This window comes from Podarcis raffonei, chromosome 12 (assembly GCF_027172205.1).
Source record: "Podarcis raffonei isolate rPodRaf1 chromosome 12, rPodRaf1.pri, whole genome shotgun sequence".
NCBI classification, from domain to species: Eukaryota; Metazoa; Chordata; class Lepidosauria; order Squamata; family Lacertidae; genus Podarcis; species Podarcis raffonei.
This window is the reverse complement of record NC_070613.1, coordinates 1,453,498-1,475,687: the sequence shown is the minus strand read 5'-3', so window position 1 is coordinate 1,475,687 and position 22,190 is coordinate 1,453,498. Positions and strand designations below refer to the sequence as shown.

At 46.2% G+C, this 22,190-nt stretch overlaps 1 protein-coding gene across 3 annotated transcripts in view; it reads left to right on the top strand.

Annotated features, from left to right (window-relative positions):
- Positions 1-15,162, top strand: part of LOC128424278 (zinc finger protein 883-like) — a 48,451-nt gene extending 33,289 nt beyond the window's left edge. The window contains exons 1-4 of one of the 3 annotated variants that reach the window (XM_053410282.1): positions 3,457-3,481; positions 3,818-3,999; positions 11,280-14,769; positions 14,940-15,162. In XM_053410282.1, coding sequence (XP_053266257.1) covers positions 3,480-3,481; positions 3,818-3,999; positions 11,280-13,237 — 2,142 coding nt within the window. In that variant the 5' untranslated portion in view covers positions 3,457-3,479 and the 3' untranslated portion in view covers positions 13,238-14,769; positions 14,940-15,162. Of the gene's footprint in view, positions 1-3,456; positions 3,482-3,817; positions 4,000-11,279; positions 14,770-14,939 lie in introns of those variants that run through there. The other 2 variants (XM_053410281.1, XM_053410280.1) reach the window with 2 other exon arrangements.
- The last annotated feature ends 7,028 nt before the right edge of the window (positions 15,163-22,190 follow it).

The window sequence follows — 22,190 nt, the reverse complement described above, 5'->3', positions numbered from 1 at the left end:
TCCCTTCCTGCAAGCCGAGAGGAGGCTGCTTTCTTCTCTCCCTTTGCAGAAGCTTCCTGGGTGAGTCTCCTCTCTCTTCCCCCTGAGGGTGCCGTGGGGAGAAGGGGGTCCCAGGGGGCAGGGAGGGGGCATGGGGGTCCCTGCTCAGATCATGCGCGGTGGGGGGAGACCCCCAAGTCAGAGAGCGGAGGGGAGAAATGGCAGGCAGGAGTTGGGGTGAGAGGGGCGGAGAGGAGGAGGCTGGACAAGGGGCAGCAAAGGGGGGAAGGAAGGTGGGGCGCCCGGGGTGGAGGGAGGCGCTCCCCGGCTCGCGCCCTCCTAGCCGGGAGGTCGTCAAGTACCTTTGGCTGCTTCGTTCCTGTGCTTCAGGTAGAGTTGCACCTTTGGTTGGGCAAAATACAGGTGTGGGGGGGCGGCGGGGTGTAATTGGGGGGCTACAGATTCCTTGACCTGGTGCAGAAATCCCTTCAAAGCAATCCGTGACCCCCTGGACCAGAGCACGCCAGGCCCTCCTGTCTTCCGCTGCCTCCCGCAGTTGGGTCAAACTCATGCTGGTAGCTTCCAGAACACTGTCCCACCATCTGGTCCTCTGGCGTCCCCTTCTCCTTGTGCCCTCCATCTTTCCCAACATCGGGGTCTTTTCCAGGGAGGCTTCTCTTCTCGTGAGGGGGCCAAAGTCTTGGAGCCTCAGCTTCAGGATCTGTCCTTCCAGTGAGCACTCAGGGCTGATTTCCTTCAGAATGGAAAGGTTTGATCACCTTGCAGTCCATGGGACTCTGCACCATAATTCAAATGCAATGTAATGCAATCCGTTAGAATGATCCAATGGAACCTCACAGTCACTGCAAACATTCCAGCAACAATATTGACAGGAAATCCTCCTTACCTGCTGGATTTCTGCCTGCCAGAATGATGTAGAAACCCAGCCCAAAAAGTGGGGAGGGGGGATGGTGGGAGAGAGAGCAACAAAGCCTGCTTCTCTTCCTCATAGATTGGCATACCCCAGGGCACCGAGGTCCCTTTGGTTCCCCCATGAAATATTTGAGGCCCCCACCCCGTTAATGGGCATTGCCATTCAATTGGTGTGTGCATGCTGCATCTTGTGGTCAGTTTTGCAGGGTGGGGCTTACTTGGGTCCATGGGCGTCCGATGGGGAGAATGAAATCCTTAATTAAATGAGATTCTGCCCCTTAACATAAATCCTGGCTATGCCCGATACCTGCTCCCTCCTAATATTTTATTCAAGTTGGCACCCCTGATTGACTGTAGCTGTTCACTGCTGCAATTATTATTATTACAATTAAGTTTGTATCCTGCCCTTCGTCCAAAGATTACAGGGCGATTCACAACATAAAAATGCAAAATTAGAACACCAAATGCATAATGAAACAAAGACAAAGGCAATGACCTCTCCTCCCACAAACATATTTAAAAGGCCATAGAATGCTAACCAGCCAAAGGCCCAGTTATAGAAAAAGGCTTTTTGCCTGGCACCTCAAGATGTCAGGAAGGTGCCAGGCGAGCCTCCCTTGGGAGACCTTCCCCCGAATGGGGAGCCACTGCAGAAAAGGTTCGTTTTTGTGTTGCCACCACCCAGACCTCTCGTGGAGAAGGCACGCAAAGAAGAGGCTGGATGGCCATCAGTCAGGGATGGTCTAGTTGAGACTGCTGCATTGCCCCAGGGGGTTGGCTAGATGACCCTCAGGGGTCCCTCCCTACTCTACAACTCTGGCGCAGGTTTCTGAAGATTTTAAGGTACAAGTTGGATGCAGGGGGTGCATAGGATTCTAGCCCATCTTACGCACCGTCGGCTCAGGAATAAGTCCCGCTGATCATGATGAGACTCCCAGGCGAGTAGATTGCTGCTGTGCAACCCTGCTTTTTAAATGTTTTCCTTTTCAGATAATACAGAGCATGGTGAAATCCCAATAAATAGTGCCTTTGCTAGACTCTTTTCAGGCACCTGCTAAAAGCATTCTTGTTTAGGCAAGCTTACTCAGATGCTCTGGAAGCTGAAGTAATTTTAATCTGTTTTAATAGTTTAGCTTTTGTATGTTTTAAAGTAGCGTTGTTAATTTTTCTTGATTTTACTGCTGTGATATTTTTTTGTTTTTGGTTTTGGTAAACAGGTTTTTAAAAATAAACTTTATTAAATAAACAATAAATATAAATAAAATTACAGAAGCCAAAACAGAACTCATCCTGTAGATTTAAGTATCTGTCCCCAGTGGCCTACTTGTTATCAGAGGCCCAGAATCCACATTCCTTTGTAAGAAATTATGAAATAAAGTCAAAACATTTTTGCAGGCCAAAAGAAAATATCAATATGGGGGCGTGACAGGAAATTTTCTGCACCGGGTACCACCTGACCTTGCTACGCCACTGCCAGGTGGTGCATGGGGGTCCCTGTTCAGATCATGCCTGGTGGGTGAAGATCCCCAAGTCAGGGAGTGGAGGCCAAGCCAGGCCAGGGAGGGGCGAGTTCGCAGGAAGTCTGCAGCTCTGTTGCTCCTTTGGATCCAGATGCTGCCTTCCTTTTGGGGGAGGGGGCTTTGGGTCAAGGAAAACTGGGCATGCAAAGAACCCCCCTTCAGATTGGGGGATAAGTCACATTTGTTAACAGAGGCTGTAGCCAGACGGGAACAATTGCACATGGGAGGAGCACAGGGAGAAGACAAGCCCTTCTGCATCTGCAGCAGCACAACTGGACCACTTCCTCTGTCCCAGATGCAACAAAACATGTCTCTCCCCTATTTAGACTAAACAAGTAGACGAACTAATGTGAAAGCAAATTTCAGATCTGTCCTCAGGAAATGCTAAAGAAGGATAAAAGACTCCTTCTCCCAACCTTATGGGACATATGAGGAGGGATTATCAGTCATTGGGTGGCTTGTACTATTAACAGAGGACATGGAACACATAAAATCCTTTTTGGCTAACTGTAATAAAATTCTAACCATCCTGAAAGGTACTTGTAAAGCCTTCTGGAAAAATCTAGCAGAGCGTCTGTGGGTTTTGATAAACAAGAAATGGAAATTGGTGCAGTCTCAAAATAGGCTAGTTCTATCAAGCTACCCTAAGCCTTTGGGAATCTTGTCACAAGAGGAGTGTAAAGCTCACCTCTGGAGTTTATAAAGGGTATACATGCCTGGTGTTCTTAAGAACACCAAAGATTTAGGACATGTGGAAGATCTATACTTTGATGGCTTCCATGCCAGGGTGGGGGCCACATTTTGAGACTGGAGACTTGCGAAAATCGTGTATAAACACACACAATATTTAAGGAGTGGTGTATTCATCTCATGATATTTCAGAAATGTGGCATCACCAGCTCCTCTGCTTCCACATACAGATTTGGTCCCCAGGCAACCCCTGACAGAACCAAATAGGGCCACAACATCTGCCTGGCTTGCAGTGAGAGAGCTCAAAGAGTGTGAACTGGGCTCTCCATACAAAGCACCTAGCATGGGGGCACCTACATGTAATAGCTACTCGTCGATTTTCCCATGCTCTGGGGTTGCAGTTATCAGGATTGGGGACAGGGTGGTGACTGGTTTTGCCACCAAGTTCTGTCCATAAGCCCCACTGAGTTCAATGGGATCTACTCTCTGGTCACTACTGTGCAGACCATGCCAGCCTTAGGAAGTGGAGTGAGGAGCAACCAGGTGAAATTGGAACCACTGGAGATGTTTAGAAAAAGGGCTTCTGTTGGGAAGGGGCTGCCCCATTTGTGCTTCTCCAGGGGCAGGAGAATATCTAGGGCAGGAGAATCCCTGCAGGGCCTCTGAGGTTCTCTTTGCTTCTTCCTCTCTCCCAGGTTCCTCGACTCATCAGGAAGGATGAAAGAGACGGATCCTGCAAAGCTAGCGAGGATGGAAGGGGGAAGATGGACGGTTGACCTGGTCAGGTTGTCTTCCGCATCCCTCCCCACAACCTCTGAGCGTTCCCTGTCAGGGAACTCTGAGAGATCTGGTGACGTGGATGGATGGAGCTCGAGAGGTATTGGGGCTTGCTCAGCTTGGGGGTGAGGGGAGGCAGACAGGCGGATGGAGATGGCGAAGGGGAGCACTTTTTCAGGCTCCTCCACCTGCCTGCCTGAACCTCCACTGTTTGGAGGGAGACCAACAGCGTCTGGGATTCTAACATCCCCACTGTGAACCCTGAATGGAAGGATATCAACTCTTTCCTCTGTGAATGTTCTCCATCTAGTCATGCCTTTTTAAACAAGGACCAGACTTGTCTGAAGCTCCCAGGCCTTCTTCAATATTGGCTTCAGAGCTTTTAGGGAAGTTGAAATAACTTCTGTGAGGTCTGTTGTTTTGGCTCCTGTCTGCATTTGACTGACCTCGGAGATGAATGAATGAATGAATAAGTTTATTACGGTCATAGACCAGAAGAAAAAAAAAAAAAAAAACCAACATAAAGACAACAGTAGTTTACGAGGGAATGATGGTGTCAATTAAAAGTTGTAAAATTATACATAAAAACAATGCACATATGCACACACACCCACACACACGCACATATATACTCATATATGCACTACCATATATGTGTAGACTTAAAAAGAAAAAGAAAAAAAGAAAAAAAAAAGGGGGGGGGCTTGTCCAAGAGTCAGATCTTTTACTTTTTTACAACTAATGCCCTCCGCTTGATCGCGGCCGCAGAAAACTTGGCCACTTTCAGTGTTACTTCTGGGTTTTTATCTCCTAGTAGGATTTTCAGCCGCTGGGATTCAGATCGACCTGGAAATTTCTGGACGATAGGAGAGATAAACAATGACCTGATGTCCCCGTAAAGGTCGCAGTGTAACAACACATGTGAAGCCGTTTCCACCTCCTTCAGACCACATGGGCAAACTCGTTCGGCATAGGGTGTGCCCTCGTATCTGCCCTTTAGTAAGGCAGATGGCAGTACATCAAATCTGGTAAGGGTAAACGCCCGCCTATATTTTGCGATTTGTAGATCCAGCAAATATGGGGTTAAATTAAACCCTTTTTCATAATCTTGGATAGCTGGATATTTATCTATCTTGCTCATATGGTCCTGAAGCTCTACATCTCCTATTCGCTGGCTCACCATCATTTTAGCCTTTTCAAAACCTGCGGCTATAAGTTCTTGTGGGGAAAGCCCCAGGCCCTTCAATTTTTCATAAAGCGACAATCTCCATTTAGACTGGAACGGGTCTAATAAAGTCAATGGAGCCACTCCCACTGGGAAAAATATGAGTTTTAGCCAGAAGTGAATCTTCAGGATCCATATCCTGGCATTAATAGGGAGTTGACCTACCTCCAGCCTAATGGCAGTGTTGGAGACACAGGTAGGTAACCCTAGTAGGGAGCGGTAAAATTTAGTTTGTACAGATTCCAGGGACTTGAGTTTTTGACAATTAAATATCTGGGTGCCATACATCAGTTGTGGAAGTATTTTTGCAACAAAGACCTGGGAGGCGGCAGGAACATATTGACCTCCTTTTCTGTAAAAGAATCTTATGATAGCTCTAAAAGATCTTTGCGCATTGTCAATGGAATTCTTAATCTGATGGCACCAAGATCCCTTCTCATCAAAAATTATTCCAAGATATCTAAAAGATGTTACTTGCTCAATAGGTTGGTTATTAATTTTCCATTTATGTCGGAGTTTTCTCTTGGGGAACACCATAATTTTTGATTTAGTATAATTTATTATTAGGTGTTCAGCTTCGCAATACTCTGTAAGAGCTCGTAGAAGTTTTCTTAGACCCACACAAGAGAAGGAAATAAGTGCCGCATCATCTGCGTACAAAAGGACTGGTATTGGTATATTGTTTAGGTTTGGGGAATGAGTACTTGCTTCCTCCATCTTTCCGACTAAGGAGTTTATATAAAAGTTGAATAGAATGGGGGCAAGAACACAGCCTTGCTTGACACCATGGAAACTTTGGATTTCCTTTGATAGGTTCCCATAACGATCACATCTAACACGGATCCGAGTATTTTCATGTAGTCTACGGATAAGAAGCAAAAGACGTCTATCGATGTTTGTGGCATTTAATTTTTCCCAAAGTCTATGCCGGGGTATCGAATCGAAAGCTGATTTGAAATCTATGAAGGCTACATAGAGAGAGCCTCCTTTCTTTGAGGTGTATTTCTCCACTAGATGTTGCAATACCAGTCCTTGGTCTAGAGTTGATCTATGTGCCCTGAAACCAGCCTGGGCTTCCTTTAGGATGTGCTCCTGTTCCAGCCAGTCCGCAAACTTTTCACGTAAGTGAGTTGCATAAAGTTTGCTAATGATGCTTAAGAGACTGATTGGTCTGTAATTGGCTGGATCAAGTTTACAGCCTTTCTTGAATATGGGAACGATGATTGCCAATCCCCAGTCCTCTGGTATTATTGCTGTTTGATCTATGCTGGTGAAAAGGGTGGCAAGGACTGGGGCCCACCAGTCAATATTGGCTTTGAGAAGCTCAGGAGAAATATTATCTGCTCCCGGGGCTTTTCTATGTTTGAGTGCCTGAATAAGCCTCCTAATCTCCGCAACCGACACCGGAGGCCACTCATCACCTGCCGCACACTGTATTAGTGGCTGTGTCAAAGGCAGAGCTGAATATAAAGATTGGAAAAATGCCTCCCAAGTCCCTGCAGGTATAGTAAACTCCACTTCTGAGGAAGTAGATCGCACTCCATTTGCTACCAATCTCCAGAAGGTGGCCGAATCTCTCTCTCTGGATGCATCTATTAGGCATTTCCATTCTCTTTTCTGTGCCAGGAGTTTTTTGTTTTTGATCAAAATTTTATAGTTTCGTTTATCTTCAAACCAGCCCGTGGGGAGTTGGGGTAAATTGGCAGATCTATAATTCTTGTATTTTTTCAGTAAGTTTAGCTTCATGTCCTGACATTCTTGATCAAACCAGGGTTTGGAGTTTTTATATACTGAAGATTGCCTACTTGGCCTGTTCCTTTTTTCCTTCAGGGAATCTTGAAGGAGTGAAATTAACTCCTGAAATAAATTTATCTTTAGTTCATGGCTAGAGGAAGTTATAAGGTTTTCTCTCTTAGTGAGGAATTCCTTTGAGCATAGCCTGCTTGAAATTTCCTTATGCAGTTCATCTGTCCATCTGATACGCGAATATCTGAGCTCCAGAGCTGTAGGGCTCGAATGCTCGATTTTCTCAGCGCAGGATAAATCCTTCCCCGCAGCTACGAGTGCACTTAATGGCAGATGGTCACTGTCTAAGCGCTCCTCCACTTTGCATTCCAGAACTTTGTTTTGAAGATCATACGACACGATTATATAGTCAATTGTGGAGGCGCCATTGTTAGATATAAATGTGAATTCTCCGACCTTCTCCCCCTCTGTACGGCCATTCAGTATAACCAAGTCCAACTTGTTGACCAAGCGTAGTAGGCATAAGCCGGCATAATTGCAGCCTTTATCCTTTGAGACTCTAGCTGGTATTGGGTGGGTTTCCTCTATAATGGGGACTGTTTCGTGGAAATGGGCATACAAAGCCTCATCAGATTGTCCAGTTCTGGCATTTAGGTCGCCTGCCACCACTACAGAGGCATCAGGAAATTGATTTGATAGTTTGTCAAGATACTGTTCTAACTGAGCCCAAGTGTTTCTTATCAATCTTTTCTCTCTTTGTGGGGGTAGGTATACGTTAATCAGCAGCAAGCTGTGGGTTCTCCACTGTACTTGCACAGCTGTGGCCAGATGGTCTAGTGGGTCTAGTTCTTTAAATATGGCCCTTAGCCTTGTTGAGATTAAGGTAACTAACCCACCTTTAACTCGCCCCCCTCTAGTACTTAAAAGACCTGGGAGGGAGAACGCAGAAAAACCATTTAGCTCCACTTCACTTGTGCTCCAGGTCTCCTGGAGGAACACAATGTCATGTCTCTGGATATATTTAGCAAAGGATTGGTCAGAAACCCTCTTTTGCCAACCTGCAATATTCCAAGTTAGCAAGGCAAGGTTGCACGTTGTCTTGCCAAACATTGATCTTAGTCAATTTGCCTTTAAAAGATTTTTTGGGCCTATCTTTTTATCTGTTAGTTGGATTTCATTCATTTTGGCAATGTCCATAGATGTATTGTCGCCCAGGTACTCAATGGAATCAATTGAAGGGTGCAGCGTGCTAACATTAGTGATCAATATTCCTTTTTTTGGCGAATCAACCTTGAGGTGTTCTATTTGACTGGTACCAAGTTCATCCTCATCCAGGTATCTCATGCTGGTCCAAGAGCGCGTTGTGGTTGTCATAGGGATGGTTTCCTTCTTAGATGGTAGATTGTTGCTGTCCCTTACGCACTGTGTTAGATCTGTTGCTGTCAGGTTTATCTCTGCAGCTGCAGAGGTATTATAAAGGTAATCTTTCATGGTTGCCATAAGGATGGTTTCCTTCTTAGATGGTAGTTTGTCCCTTGCGCACTGTGTTAGATCTGTTGTTAACAGGTTTATCTCTGCAGTTGCAGAGGTATTATAAGAGTAATCTTTCATGGGGTCTGTCTTGGCTTTTTCAGAGAGGTTCTCTTTCTTTAATTGGTCCGTTGCCGGTTCTTTCTCTCTTACTTTTTCCTGAGCATTCATCTCTGTTAGCTTATTTCTAAGGGTCTCCAATCTTCTCAAGATCTCAGATTGGGCAAGGAAAGGCAACAATCCAAACTGATTTATTAATGCCTTTTCTTCTGGATAGAAGTTATCCGTCCCCTCATTAGGCAGTCTCATCTCCTGTCTTAGTTTCAAGGACCCTTGCTCAGTATGTTCCAGTTTGTCTTTTGAGTGTCCTCTCTCCACCTTTGATTTACAAGAAAATCTTATCTCAGCTGTCGTAAACTCATCAGGAAACAATTTCAAACATGTGCTGTTTTCAAAGAATCTTGTTACCGTTATCCTTTTCTTTAACAGCAAATGTCTTGATCTATATATATATTTAGCCAAGTTTTGGTCTTTGAAGGAGGCAATCACTCGCAGAGAGTATCCATTGTAGAATATAAAATCTACTGAAGTAATGTCCTTTAATTTTATTTTCCCTGGCAGCATGTCATCTAAAGTATTCACAAAGTGCACCGAGCGTTCTTCCTGTGTAAGGAAGCCCTTTGGCTTCGGGTAGTTAAGAAATGCTAACTTCCTATCTGCCAACATCAGTTTCCATCCTTTGTCCTGGGGCAAGTCTTGCCCTGCTACTGGCTCATCTTGAGATCTGCCATAATCAATGGTATGGGGTGGGTCTTCTTTAATATTTATGGGTCCTTGGGGTTTCAGCATAGAGCACCCGGGTTGTAATTCCGTTTCCTCACTTGTTTTGTTAGGCAGCGATAATGTTTCTTTCAGAGACTTCAGCTGGATCTTTTTTCCTGAATCCACACTGTTGTTCTCTCTGCTGCCGTGTATAGCAGGTTTGTTAGAGTTTGTTTTTGATTTTGTTGGGATCAGCTTATATAGTCTTTTCCAGCATATTTTACATGCACGTCGGTTTATAACAGATTTCCTTGCAGTTTTTATGTTCTTACTTTTCTTTTTAGTTTCAGCTTTCTTCTTATGGGATCTCTTACTGATGCCTCGCTTCTTTTGATTTACTTCGATAGGAAATTCAGTTTTAGGGACAGATACATACAACCCTATGCCCTTTCCTTGGTGTAAATGATTTTCCGCTGCTGATCCTTGTGTGCACTTGCTGGTTGCTGGTTGCTTTATATATTCTGGCTCTTGAGGGGTGATTGGTGGATCGGCACCATGAATTTCTGAGCCTTTAGCTTGAAGGGAATAATTTTCCACTAATGTCAGGAGCAGCCCGTTTGTTATTGTTAAGTATTTTTTCATAGCTGCCAGATCCAGATTTATAGAGAGCAGCCAGTCCTGAGGATAGCAGTCATTGTTTTCCGTCTGGGAGCCCATAGATGAAGTCTGGGATTTCTGGGAGTTTCGGGTTTCTTCCTGAAGCTCTGAAGATAATATCTCAGCCAAGACTATTTCATGGGCCAGGCTCATTGTGTTTCTATTTTGGTTGCTATTCTCCGAGTCCTGTATTCCCCTAGAGGAGGTTGTGTGATCTTGAGCAGCAGAGGGAAAAAGAAGAGCCTCATCCTGCTTCGACTCAACCATCTCAGCCATCTTTTGCCCATTTCCATTTCCATTCCCATTCTCATTGTCCCTTGTATGTAAAAAGTATTGCGTGATTTTACTCTGTTTCTCATAACACTCCTGGAACAATGGGCTTGTCACTATCCCCAGGTCCCTACGTTTCTTTCTGGTAAGTACCATTTGTAAATCTTTGTTGTCAGGGTTATTCTTCCTATTTCAAAAACTATGTCTCTTAGGAAGTCGGAAGCTCCACCCAGCTATAGGCTAAGGTCCAAATTGAGGCAAGATTTGGGATAGCTGTCTGTAATTTGTAATTTGATAGCTTGTAGTTCAGGGCATAACACGAAGTTGGCAATAAATCAGCCGTCACCCGTTTTCGGTCAGACTTGAGGAGCGTAGCAGCGCGGGGAGCAAACCCTCCGGACATCAAGATAACAAGGCAACAAAAGAGCTCTTTTTTTTTTTTTTTAGAAGCATCAAGCTAAAAGAACTATTAAATTACTTAAAAGCTCTGGAGGAGTTAAAATATATTATAAAGGGGTTTCAAAGGTTGGCTCGGTGTCGAGCCTGTTTAAAAAGCAGATTTAAAAGCTTGCCTCAGATAACCTCCAGAACTCTGCAGCTAGTTCGGCGGCCATCTTCCCGGCATCCGGAGATGGAGTGGATTCCAGGATTGAGCCAAACAAAATCTATCCCAGATTAAAGCCAAGCAATATGTCAGTTAATACCAGTCAACAAAGGCAGTGAAAACTATAGTAAGGCCTCACACCTAACTCTCTCCAGTTCTTCCTCTGTCACAAGCATTTATTAACTTGGTTCAATAATGGATGTGAACCATGTCCCCTTCGCTCTGAGTGGGGTTGGGGTCCAGGGCAGCAATGCAGAGTTTGCATGACTTACACTAACATGGCAGTGCATTGCTGGGGGAGGGGTCAGGATTTGATGCTTCTGTGTCATCTGCGCCCCTGTCACAGTATGCTGGCAGTGTGGCCCCACCGGTTTCAAGGGAGTCAGGTGCCCCGCAGGCATGCAGAAATGCTGGGGGGGTCAAAGATGCCACACATCGACAATGACATTAAGTTAGACTCCAAGGATGTCTGCTTGAGGCTGAAACAGAGCACTCTCAAGTCTCGCGGGGGGGGGGGGGACTTTGTTCAATATTCTGGAGCGCCATTTCTTTCCGAGGCTCTAATTAGCTTCTCTTTTCATTGCAGATGGTGAAGAATTGGAAGAGAAGAACAAGGGGGACCAGAACAGAATCCACATAGCAGAGAAGTCATATAAATATTCAGAGTGTGGAGAGAACATCCGTCAGAGCTCCCAGTCCACCTCCCATCAAAGAAAGAGCTTCGTTAGGAGGGATAGCTTCACTTCACATGAAAGAACAAAGAGTAGGGAGAAATTGTATCAGTGCAGAGAATGTGGAAAGAGTTTCACTCGGAAGGGCAGTCTCGCTTCCCATCATAGAATTCATACAGGAGAGAAACCCTATAACTGCATGGAATGTGGAAAGAGCTTTAGTTACAGCCACCATCTCACTTCCCATCAAAGAATTCATACAGGGGAGAAACCCTATCAGTGCTTCGAATGTGGAAAGAGCTTCAGAAAAAGTTCCCATCTCAGTTCTCATCAAAGAATTCATACAGGGGAGAAACCCTATCAGTGCTTCGAATGTGGAAAGAGCTTCAGAAAAAGTTCCCATCTCAGTTCTCATCAAAGAATTCATACAGGGGAGAAACCCTATCAGTGCTTCGAATGTGGAAAGAGCTTTAGTCAAAGTGCACATCTCACTTCCCATCAAAGAATTCATACAGGGGAGAAACCTTATAATTGCACAGAATGTGCAAAAAGCTTCAGCCAGAAGGGTAGTCTCACTTCACATCAAAGGATTCATACAGGGGAGAAAACATATCAGTGTTTGGAATGTGGAAAGAGCTTCCGGACGGAGATTAAGCTCACAAGCCATCAAAGAATTCATAGAGGGGAGAAACCTTTTCAATGCCATGAGTGTGGAAAGAGCTTTCGTATCCGGCTGAGTCTCACATTCCATCAAAGAATTCATACAGGGGAGAAACCCTATCAGTGCTTAGAATGTGGAAAGAGCTTTAGTCAAAGTGCACATCTCACTTCCCATCAAAGAATTCATACAGGGGAGAAACCCTATCAGTGCTTCGAATGTGGAAAGAGCTTCAGTCTCAGCCATAGTCTCACTTCCCATCAAAGAAGTCATACAGGGGAGAAACCCTATCAGTGCTTCAAATGTGGAAAGAGCTTCAGTCTTAGCAGTAGTCTCACTTCCCATCTTAGAATTCATACAGGGGAGAAACCTTTTCAATGCCACGAGTGTGAAAAGAGCTTTTCTCACAGTTCCAGTCTCACTTCCCATCAAAGAATTCATACAGGGCAGAAACCCTATCAGTGCTTGGAATGTGGGATGAGGTTCAATCGGAAGGATAGTCTCACTTCCCATCAAAGAATTCATACAGGGGAGAAACCTTTTCAATGCCACGAGTGTGAAAAGAGCTTTTCTCAGAGTTCCAATCTCACTTCCCATCAAAGAATTCATACAGGGCAGAAACCCTATCAGTGCTTGGAATGTGGAAAGAGCTTTCGTCAGAGAGGTGATCTCACTTCCCATCAAAGAATTCATACAGGGGAGAAACCCTTTCAATGCCTGGAATGTGGGAAAAGCTTCAGTCTCAGTCACAGTCTCACTTCACATCAAAGAATTCATACAGGGGAGAAACCATATCCATGCCTGGAATGTGGGAAGAGCTTCAGTCACACGAACCATCTCATTTCCCATCAAAGAATTCATACAGGGGAGAAACCCTTTCAATGCCTGGAATGTGGGAAAAGCTTCAGTCTCAGTCACAGTCTCACTTCACATCAAAGAATTCATACAGGGGAGAAACCATATCAGTGCTTGGAATGTGGAAAGAGCTTCAGCCGGAAGGAAAATGTCACTTCCCATCAAAGAATTCATACAGGGAAGAAACCCTATCAGTGCTTGGACTGTGGAAAGAGTTTCAATCGGAAGGATGGTCTCACTTCCCATCAAAGAATTCATGCAGAGGGAAGACCAAGAAAGAAAAGTAATAAAGCAAAAATTATTAAACAGCCCGTACCAAACACAGTTGAACGGGAAAGAGAAAGGGACGGGGGAGAATAACTAAAAATACCTTTTATCACATTTGTATCATATAACAATAGAATGGGAAACACCAAAGATCTGTTCAAGAAAATTGGAGATAGGATAGGAACATTTCGGGCAAAAATTACCATAATAAAGGACAAAAGTGGTCAGGAGTTACAGTGAGGGGGGGGTGAGTATTTGATCCCCTGCTAAATTTGCCTGTTTGCCCTCTGACAAAGAAATAAGCCATCCTTAATTTTAATGGTATGTTTATTTGTAGCTGTGAGAGACAGAATAGCAACAAGAAAACCCCCAGAAACCCAGAAGACAAAAGTCAGAGATTGATGTGCTGTGCATTATAATGAGTGAAATAAGTATTTGATCCCTTTGCAAAAGATGACTTAGTACATGGTGGCAAAACACTTGTTGGCAATTACAGAGGTCAGACGTTTCTTGTAGGTGGCCACCAGGTTTGCACACATCTCAGGAGGTATTTTGTCCCACTCCTCTTTGCAGATCCTCTCCAACTCAGTAAGATTTCAAGGCTGATGTGTAGCTACTCGAACCTTCAGCTCCCTTCACAGATTTTTGATGGGATTAAGGTCTGGAGACTGGCTAGGCCACTCCAGGACCTTAATGTGCTTCTTCTTGAGCCATTCCTTTGTTGCCTTGGCCATGTGTTTTGGGTCATTTTCATGCTGGAATACCTATCCTCGACCCATTTTCAATGCCCTGGTAAGATTGATTGCTTCTGTCGACAGGTGTCTTTTGCACAGGTACTGCAACGACCTGGGATTACAGGTAAGACTTCTCCCTTACACCAGGTGCTTCTAATCTCTGTTTATTACATACAGTGAAGATACCAGGTAGATTTGACATCTGGCTGGTTGATAGGGGATCAAGTACTTATTTCACTCATTATAATGCACATCAATCTCTGACTTTTGTCTTCTGGGTTTCTGGGGATTTTCCTGTTATTCTGTCTCTCACAGCTACAATAAACCTACCGTTAAAATTATGGACTGGTCATTTCTTCGTCAGAGGGCAGCGATGGATAATTTTGGGAATATATGCTCCCAATGAGAGGACATCTGAACTTCATAAAGGGGATATAAACTTTATAGGGGATATAATGTTAATGGGAGATCTAAATGGGGCCGTTTCATTAGGTTAGGCAGGATAATATAGAAATTGGACACAAAAGGAGGGGGAAATGCCTAATTCCTTTTTGTACATGACAACAAATTAGTGGACTTATGGAGACAAACATCCATTAGACAAGGAATATACATTTTATTATAATGCTTAAAACTCAACAAGTAGAAGAGATGCGGTGTGGGCAACAAAAGAACTGGCTCTTTTGTTGGAAAGTGGAAATACAACTGAGAACAATCTAAGACCACTATTCAGTATTAGTTATATGTCAAAGGGAACAATTAACACAGAGAAGATGGAGACTAAATGACGCTTCCGGGTGGGGGCTAAGCTCACTAGCCATCAAAGAATTCATACAGGGGAGAAATCTTTTCAATGCCATGAGTGTGGAAAGAGCTTTTGTCACAGTTCCAGTCTCACTTCCCATCAAAGAATTCATACCGGGAAGAAACCCTATCAGTGTTTGGAATGTGGGAAGAGGTTCAATCGAAAGGATAGTCTCACTTCCCATCCAAGAACTCATACAGGTCAGAAACCCTATCAGTGCTTCGAATGTGGGAAGAGCTTCAGTCAAAGCTCAAAGCTCACTTCCCATCTAAGAACTCATACAGGTCAGAAACCGTAACACTGCTTTGAATGTATTTTCCAGTATTTTCCGGTTTCTGTCCTCAAGACTTTAGCCATGACATTTTACCCCTCTGCCAGAAGAGCATCTTTAGCTCCCTAGTTTCTGTGGCAACACTTTTTGGGATGTGGTTCTTTGCAGGCACAATTGTATTCAATAAAGGCCTATCTTTCCACTTGGACACTTCCTCCTTTTCTTTTGGTTTTCTGCGGATAACCTCCAGTCTAGGATTCTCTTTCTGAATTTCTCCTACATACACATGACTGAATTAAAAAAATAAATAAATATGAAAATGATTTATAATGAGACTGAAACACTAAAATTTTTGGTAAGAACAACTCTTTAAAACATTCAAAAAATGAATCAGCGACAAATTTTAAAACATATTTTTTCATACTGTGAAGTTCATTTTACAGGTGGTTTGGGGGGGCATTATTCCAAAGCAGAACCCATCTTTGTCACAGGATCCTTATGAAATTTGGGGGTGTCTGCATGTGATCCCATCTCTACAGCTCACATATAAACATCACAGAGAAGGTGGCCGGAGCCTGAAAGGCGAAAGCATCGGCCTCAAATGCAGGCCTCGGGGATGTTTCCCCTCCATGGAGACCTGGGACCCCTTCTCCTTCGGAAGGGACCTCCGAGAAGGAAGCCAGGGCAGATCAGTCCCTGGACCTCGGAGGCAATACCTAGACTATTCTGGAAAGATGTGTGATGGAAATGACCGGGGGGGGGCACATCATTAAAACTGAAATGTTACAAATATTCTGCCTGAATTTATCCTTTCAACTTGACAGCTCAGGGAAGATACTTAGCTTTAAAAATATAAAATTACCTCCTTTGCCAGTTTCCTCCATTCCATTGCCCTTGGAAAAAGGACTTTCCCCCGCCGCCTCTCCAAGTGTCAAGACATGTATACACACCTCCTAACCCAGGAAATGCCCAGGTGACAATTGCTGGGCTCCTTGTTCTCCAAGGGAAGCCAGATCTCATCACCGGACTTGGCTCAGGCTCCAGACATGCAAAGGAAGTTCTGTTGTCCTTTTGGGTGGTGGGTACTTAAGACATGTTTGCCTATGCTAATCTCATACTTGGGTGTTGTCCTGACACATTTGCCTATGCTAATCTTGTGTAACCCTCCCCTTTCTGACATTTTAGCGATGTAGCAATGATGTATTGATGATTCTGTGCAATGTATTGATGATCCCCCCTCCCGCCGCAAAAGGCAATCAGGCCGTGTTTGCGGCCTAGCCGGGCCCGCGATGTCCTCCCGGGTCAGCAGGGGCCCCGGGCCGGCGGTAAGCGATGCCTCCCCCGCTGCCGCAAAAGGCGAGCAGGCCGCACTAGAAGCCCCGCTGGGGCTCAGGCCAGCAGCCAGTGGCAGAGCAGTCAAGCTCCCTCCCACGCTGCGGCCAAAAAGCCGAAAAGGCCGCAAGGTGCCCAACCGAGCATGCCAAAAATGCGGCCTAGCCTGGCGGAGGGGCCAAATCTCTCCCCCGCCCCCCATCCAGGCAAAGCAAAGAAGGCCGGCTACTTAGCTCAATCCAGCCGCCTTGACACGCTCCTGATATTGATCCTGATCCTGGAAGGAAGAACAGCAAAAGAGGCTTGAGCAGCGGAGTCATCTTCTTTTCTTTTGGCCTTAGGCCCACCCCCGGCCGGCCGTCCATTGTCCTCCCTGGCCAAGGGCAGGTCAAAGGCCGGATCAAGCAGGTAGGTGGCACCCGCCCAGGTGAGCCCCGCTCGGTGCTGCAAACCCCACCCACCGGTGTGGAAGGGAGGGCGGATATTCTGGGATATGGTGCAAAAGTTTTAAAAGTTAATGTCGCCCCATGCTCAGAGTTCATACTGCTATTTGAACCTGTTGCGCAACAATAAAGGCTCTAAGTCTACTGACTGCTGTTTTGCTCCAAATTACTTGGCTGGAATTTCCTTCTTTTACTGACCGCATGGACCAGTGGGGGACTTGTACCCCAACGAGCTGGGCTGCTGAGTAGTCTCTCAACCCAGAGTTTTCTTTAACAGAGGCCATATAAAGTTCCTTTCCCCATTTGTCAGGAGCCTGATCTCCATTTGGGGTTCCTCCGTCCGCACCCCAAGGTTCCTCCAAGGGCTTAGGAAAGGAAACTGATGCAGGCTCTTGTTGCTCCACAGGGCCCTGCAGGGGATTCAGGCTGGGGGGCGGCTGTCTCTTCCTCTGGCCATTGCAGCCCCCAGGAAGCCTTGGAAGAAAGGCAGGAGACCCTCAGCAGACAACAGCCAAGCTCATTTCTTCTCCAAAATGGCTTCCTCTTTTGAGGCCGCTTGCCTGGCCTCTCCCAATGGAGAGGCCTCCTCTGTTGGGCAAACATGGAGAGGAAAGAGGCCGCCCTGTGGAGGCAAAGCCATCATGGCAGGAAGGCGGCTGAGGAGACCCTGTGAGTGCTGGCACCCAAAGGTGCCACCCTCCTTCAGCCAGGAGGAGAAACCCAGAGAGTGTGGGACCCATGTGGCCCACGGGGGAGCCATGGCATCTCTGGGAGCGGCTGGGGCCTCCAGAAGATACAACATGGTGTTCCTGCCTATTTCAGAAAAGGGCGGGAAATGCCATATCCTGGCCCTGCCGCCTCTGTGGGCTCCTCCTGGGCCTGCCTGGCCATGGGGTGGGGGGAACCCAGCTGACCCCCAAAACAATGGGGGAAAGAGGAACAGGAAGAGAATGAAGGAGAAGCTGGGAAGGGGAGCAGCCAAGAGGGAAACTCAGGAGGAAAACTCCCTCAGGAAAGTGGGCGAAGAAAGCAGATTGGCCAGCTGTCCAATGCAGAGGCTTCTGATTGGTCCAGCCCCGCTCTGGGGTGGGAAATGGGGTCAGATGGTTCTGGGAGCCCAGTATAAACTGGTTTTCTGGCTGGAAACACAGGGAAAGGATGGCAGGTGTCCCTCTTGTTTTTAACTGGCGTTGGGAGAGTCCCATGGTGAGGGGCTGCCCCCTGAGCAACATGCACCCCTCCCTCTCCCCACCTTCCTGGGCTTCCCCATTCCTGCCTGTGGGACTTTTATGGGGGGGGGGCTGTTAGACAAAAACTGTCCAGAGGATCTTTCCCAGAGGGATTCAGATGCACGGGCAAAGACCCCCCCCCCAGCTCATGCTGGAAAGAGGGAGTGCGCATTCCAGTTCACATCACAGATAATATTACAGTATTAGGTTAAAATTTTTAACCTAAGACCGTCCGAATATCCCTCCTCCAATTCCTATTAGTTAAGAAATTGCACTTTACAGGCTTCCCGCAAGGCCTTCTTCATTTTTGCTCCTTAATATGTTCTCCCACCTGTTACATACATTACTTGATCATTCAAATTAGCCATTTCTCCCACAGAGGTGTGTTCTATAATATTCATGAAGCGTTTGAGCATGTGCACTCATTCTTCAGCTACCACCTGCTATTTCTCCTTGTTATCTCGAGTCACCTCTCAACTGTAAATCTGTCCCTCTTTCAAGGCAAACCACCGACTTCTGACACGTTCTTCACTTAGTTGTAACACCAGCAAGGAAAGGCGCCTCTGAGGGAGTATTCCCACTTGTCATGTCCAACATCTGCTTTGTCTCATCCGTAGTGTCTCCAGCAACTCAGGTTGTGAGACATGAAACGACTCAGGTTGTCAAGATCAACCATTCCCCGAAGGGCCCCCCTTCTTTTGGGTGTCGGTTGAAACCTTTTGCAAGCAGAGGTTGAAACAGAACCTGTCTTTGAAGGCAGGCATGGTCGCTTCTTTTCTCCAACGCCTTCCACCATGAGAGGAACGCAACGGGGTTGTGAGGGGGGGGAGAGAGACGAGAGACCCCCCTGCCGCCCCTTTGTCTGAGAGCCCTCCTTTCTGCTCCCCTCACAAGAGGGTCCCCGTTGTGTCTCTGCCTGTCTCTGAGGAACAAGAGAGGAGGAGCCCCTCCCCCCGCTGCTTCCTCCCCTCAGCGGCTCTGAGGGAAACGACTTTTCCCGCCTTTTCCCAACTGCCCGCCTTTCGAAATCTGAGCCTCGCCTCAGTTTTAGGCGCCAAGGAGGCCGGTTCCTGGCAGGCCAGGCTGCAGTATCCCTGGGCTCCCTCGTTTATCGGGGGATTTCTTCTAATTCGCCCTCATTTCTCTTCATATCTCTCGCTTTTCAAGCTTCTCTCTCTCTCTAGAAAGGCTGTATAAACAACCCCTTCGCCACCGCCTGCATCCCTCCCAGCATTTAAAAGTCCGATTTCTTTTCATTTGCTGCGTATAATCCTAACACCAGGACTTTTATTCCTTCCTGGCAATGTCTTTTTCGATTTATTTGAAGGTATAAATTACTGGCCTCAAGCTTTACTGATTAACCATTTTCCATTCTTCCGTCACAGTCCTTAAATATCCGCTTTGGGGCAGGCATAAAGAACCTCTCTTTTTCGATTTATCTGAAGGTATAAAATATTGGCCTCAAGCTTTACTGATTAACCATTTTTCCCGGGTCCTTTTTACGTGGTTAAATCTCATTTCTGCTTTCTTAATACATGTGTTATCTTATGCCTTTCGGAATTCAAATTTAGTCCATCACTTTCCAGGTTAGAAATTTATAAGCCATATTTTAGAAACCCGAGTCTTTCTTTTCGCAAAGAAAACAACACAAGTCCAGCCCCAATAATTCTGACTTGCTCTTCTTCATGAGATTCCACCTGTGCAGGATCTCCCAGCTCCTTCTAATTCTTCCTCCAGAATTCCTCCGTTTTCAGAATCATAACTGTCAACTTTTCCCTTTTCTTGCGAGGAATCCTATTCGGAATAAGGGAATTTCCCTTAAAAAAGGGAAACGTTGGCAGCCATGTTCAGAATGTACACACACTTTTCTTTCTTGGCTTTCCAAGTGAAGCAGATCCCTTCAGGAAACTCCCAGCAAAAGGGTCCCTATTGCATCACCTGCAGTTACACGCAGGGGTTTGTGAACCCTTGTATGTGTGAATGCACTTATCCCTGTGCATTTATAAGAGCACGGCATTAATTTTGTAAGATCCGCACACTGATCCCATCACTTTTGGAAGCACTGCTGTGCAGCCCCGCCTGAGGCATGCTTACTCAGAAGTAAGTCCTACTCTCCGATGCAGGCAGGCATGGTCATTTCTTTTCTCCTAAGGGGGGGGGCTTTCACATCTGCCCCCCCTTGAGTCTCCCAAACCCAAAGGATCGCGTGTGCGTTTCATTACTTGCATGGGACACTTTCTCCTCTATTTTTCCTGGGATAGAAAGCGGCTGCAGAAGCAGGAAAATCCGCTTGGCGGAGGGAAGAGATCATTTTCGGGGGTTGGGGGTTGGGTTGAAATAAACGACAGACGAATGGCAAGTGTCATATGGGAGGCATCTGCCGAGCAGGTCTCGGCGAGTCCCTTTTATTGAATATTACAGCATTACCAGATATGTGCTTGTTGCTGATTGGTTAACACAAATACAATGCAAAGGTTGAATATAGTTGAATATAGGCATTAATCATCAATAGATTAAAGGTTGGGAAAGGGAACACATGGTTAGACAGGTATGAAATCCTCCTTGTTAAACTATTACTAGTGATTGATAATACACAATTACTAATGATTGATATTGCATGACTTGAAAAGGCATAACAATCGCATTCCGTAGGTGTGGTCAACAATGCGTTAAGAACAGGTCAGGGTACAGTGTTTCATGAACTCAATGTGAACTGAACATTCCCAGACTCATGTGCAAAGGCAGAATTTCCCATCAGAGGGGATCTCCTGTCTGGGAAACCCCTCCTCCATCCTCCCCCCCCCCACTCGCTGAGCTGGGGGGTTTTCCCCGGGGGGGGTGTCTTGATGGAGCCATTTCTGAGCCCAAGACACCTCCTGCCACTGCGCAGACTTCCGCCTCTTCTCCATCCCAGCCTTTCCTTGGGATCCTGGAGCCTCTCTTTTGGGGGAGAGCCAAGGTAACCCCCCATGGCCACCCTCGTCTCCCTTGCTGTTAGTCTGCTTAGATGTGGGCTCCTTGGGGCAGAGTCCTTGGCACAGAGGGAGGGAAGGGGGCAGCCCCTTGAGCGCAGGCGCAGAAGCAGGAAATCTGCGCGCATGGAGAGGGAGACGCGGGCTCGGTGCCCTCGGCTTCCCAAGGGTTAAAAGGAGCCGAGCTGGCTAGAATAGTGATTGCTGCTAGGTGGAAGTCACAAACTATACCCACAAAGGAGGAATCCATTTGTAAACTAAAAGAATTTTTAATTTTGGCAAAATTAACTGCTATAATAAGAAATCAGTCGAATCAAAAATTTTAAAAAGAGTGGAAATGTTTTGATGAATATATGGCAAAATGTTGCTCAAAAAAAGATGTGCTAATATGCCTAGATTAAAATGCGAAGTATTGGATGGAAGAAAAATTAGTAAGGAAAGATAATAAGAATATATAGATGATTTGAGAAGGTTGTAGAATGCAAATTGTATAATGTGGAGGAAATCGAGTGGGGGCGGAGGGAAGTGGGAGGAAGGAGAAATGAATAATATGATGGATTGAGGAAATGTAAATGTAAATGTATGGGGGGGTGGGAAGGCAATGGTCTTGACTTTGGTACATCTGTATTGTAAAGTACAGTACTGTAATATGTGAAAACTAATAATTAAAAAAAAAGGAGCTGAGCTGGATTCCTAAAGAGGACAGGAAGCGGAGATTTCGCTGCACTTCAACCCCTGCATGCGCGCAGCCACGCGCACGTGGGAATTCAAGCCAGTCCCGTGTACAACCGCCACACCCGCCCTCGCGCGAGTCAGCGGCCAAATCTCCGTTCTCAGCGGCTCCCGCCCAAGTTCATGTTTTTCTAAAACCCCAGAAGAGGCTGTCGGTGCTGCTTGGGCTGCGCTTGGCCCGGGATGCGAGTTGCAAGCCGGACTGGTCCTCCTCAGCCCCTCCCCCCCCAGGCCTGCCTGAGAGACTCAGCAGGGGGAGGCGGGGGCTGTGGCTGCTGCACCCCCAGAAATATTATTGGGGGGGGAGGCCAGGAAGATGCTCTGGGAGCAGAGCCCCCCCGCCTCCAGGGGGCGCGCAGAGCAAAGAGACGCCTGGCCGGAGAGAGAGAGGGACGAAGGGGAAGAATCCAGACCCGGGACCCTGTAAGAAATGCCTTGACAATATGACAACACTCGCCCCTTAGGAACGGGCTGCTTACAGACGTAGACATGGTTTGGAAAATCATTTGTATTAGTTTTCAATTACAA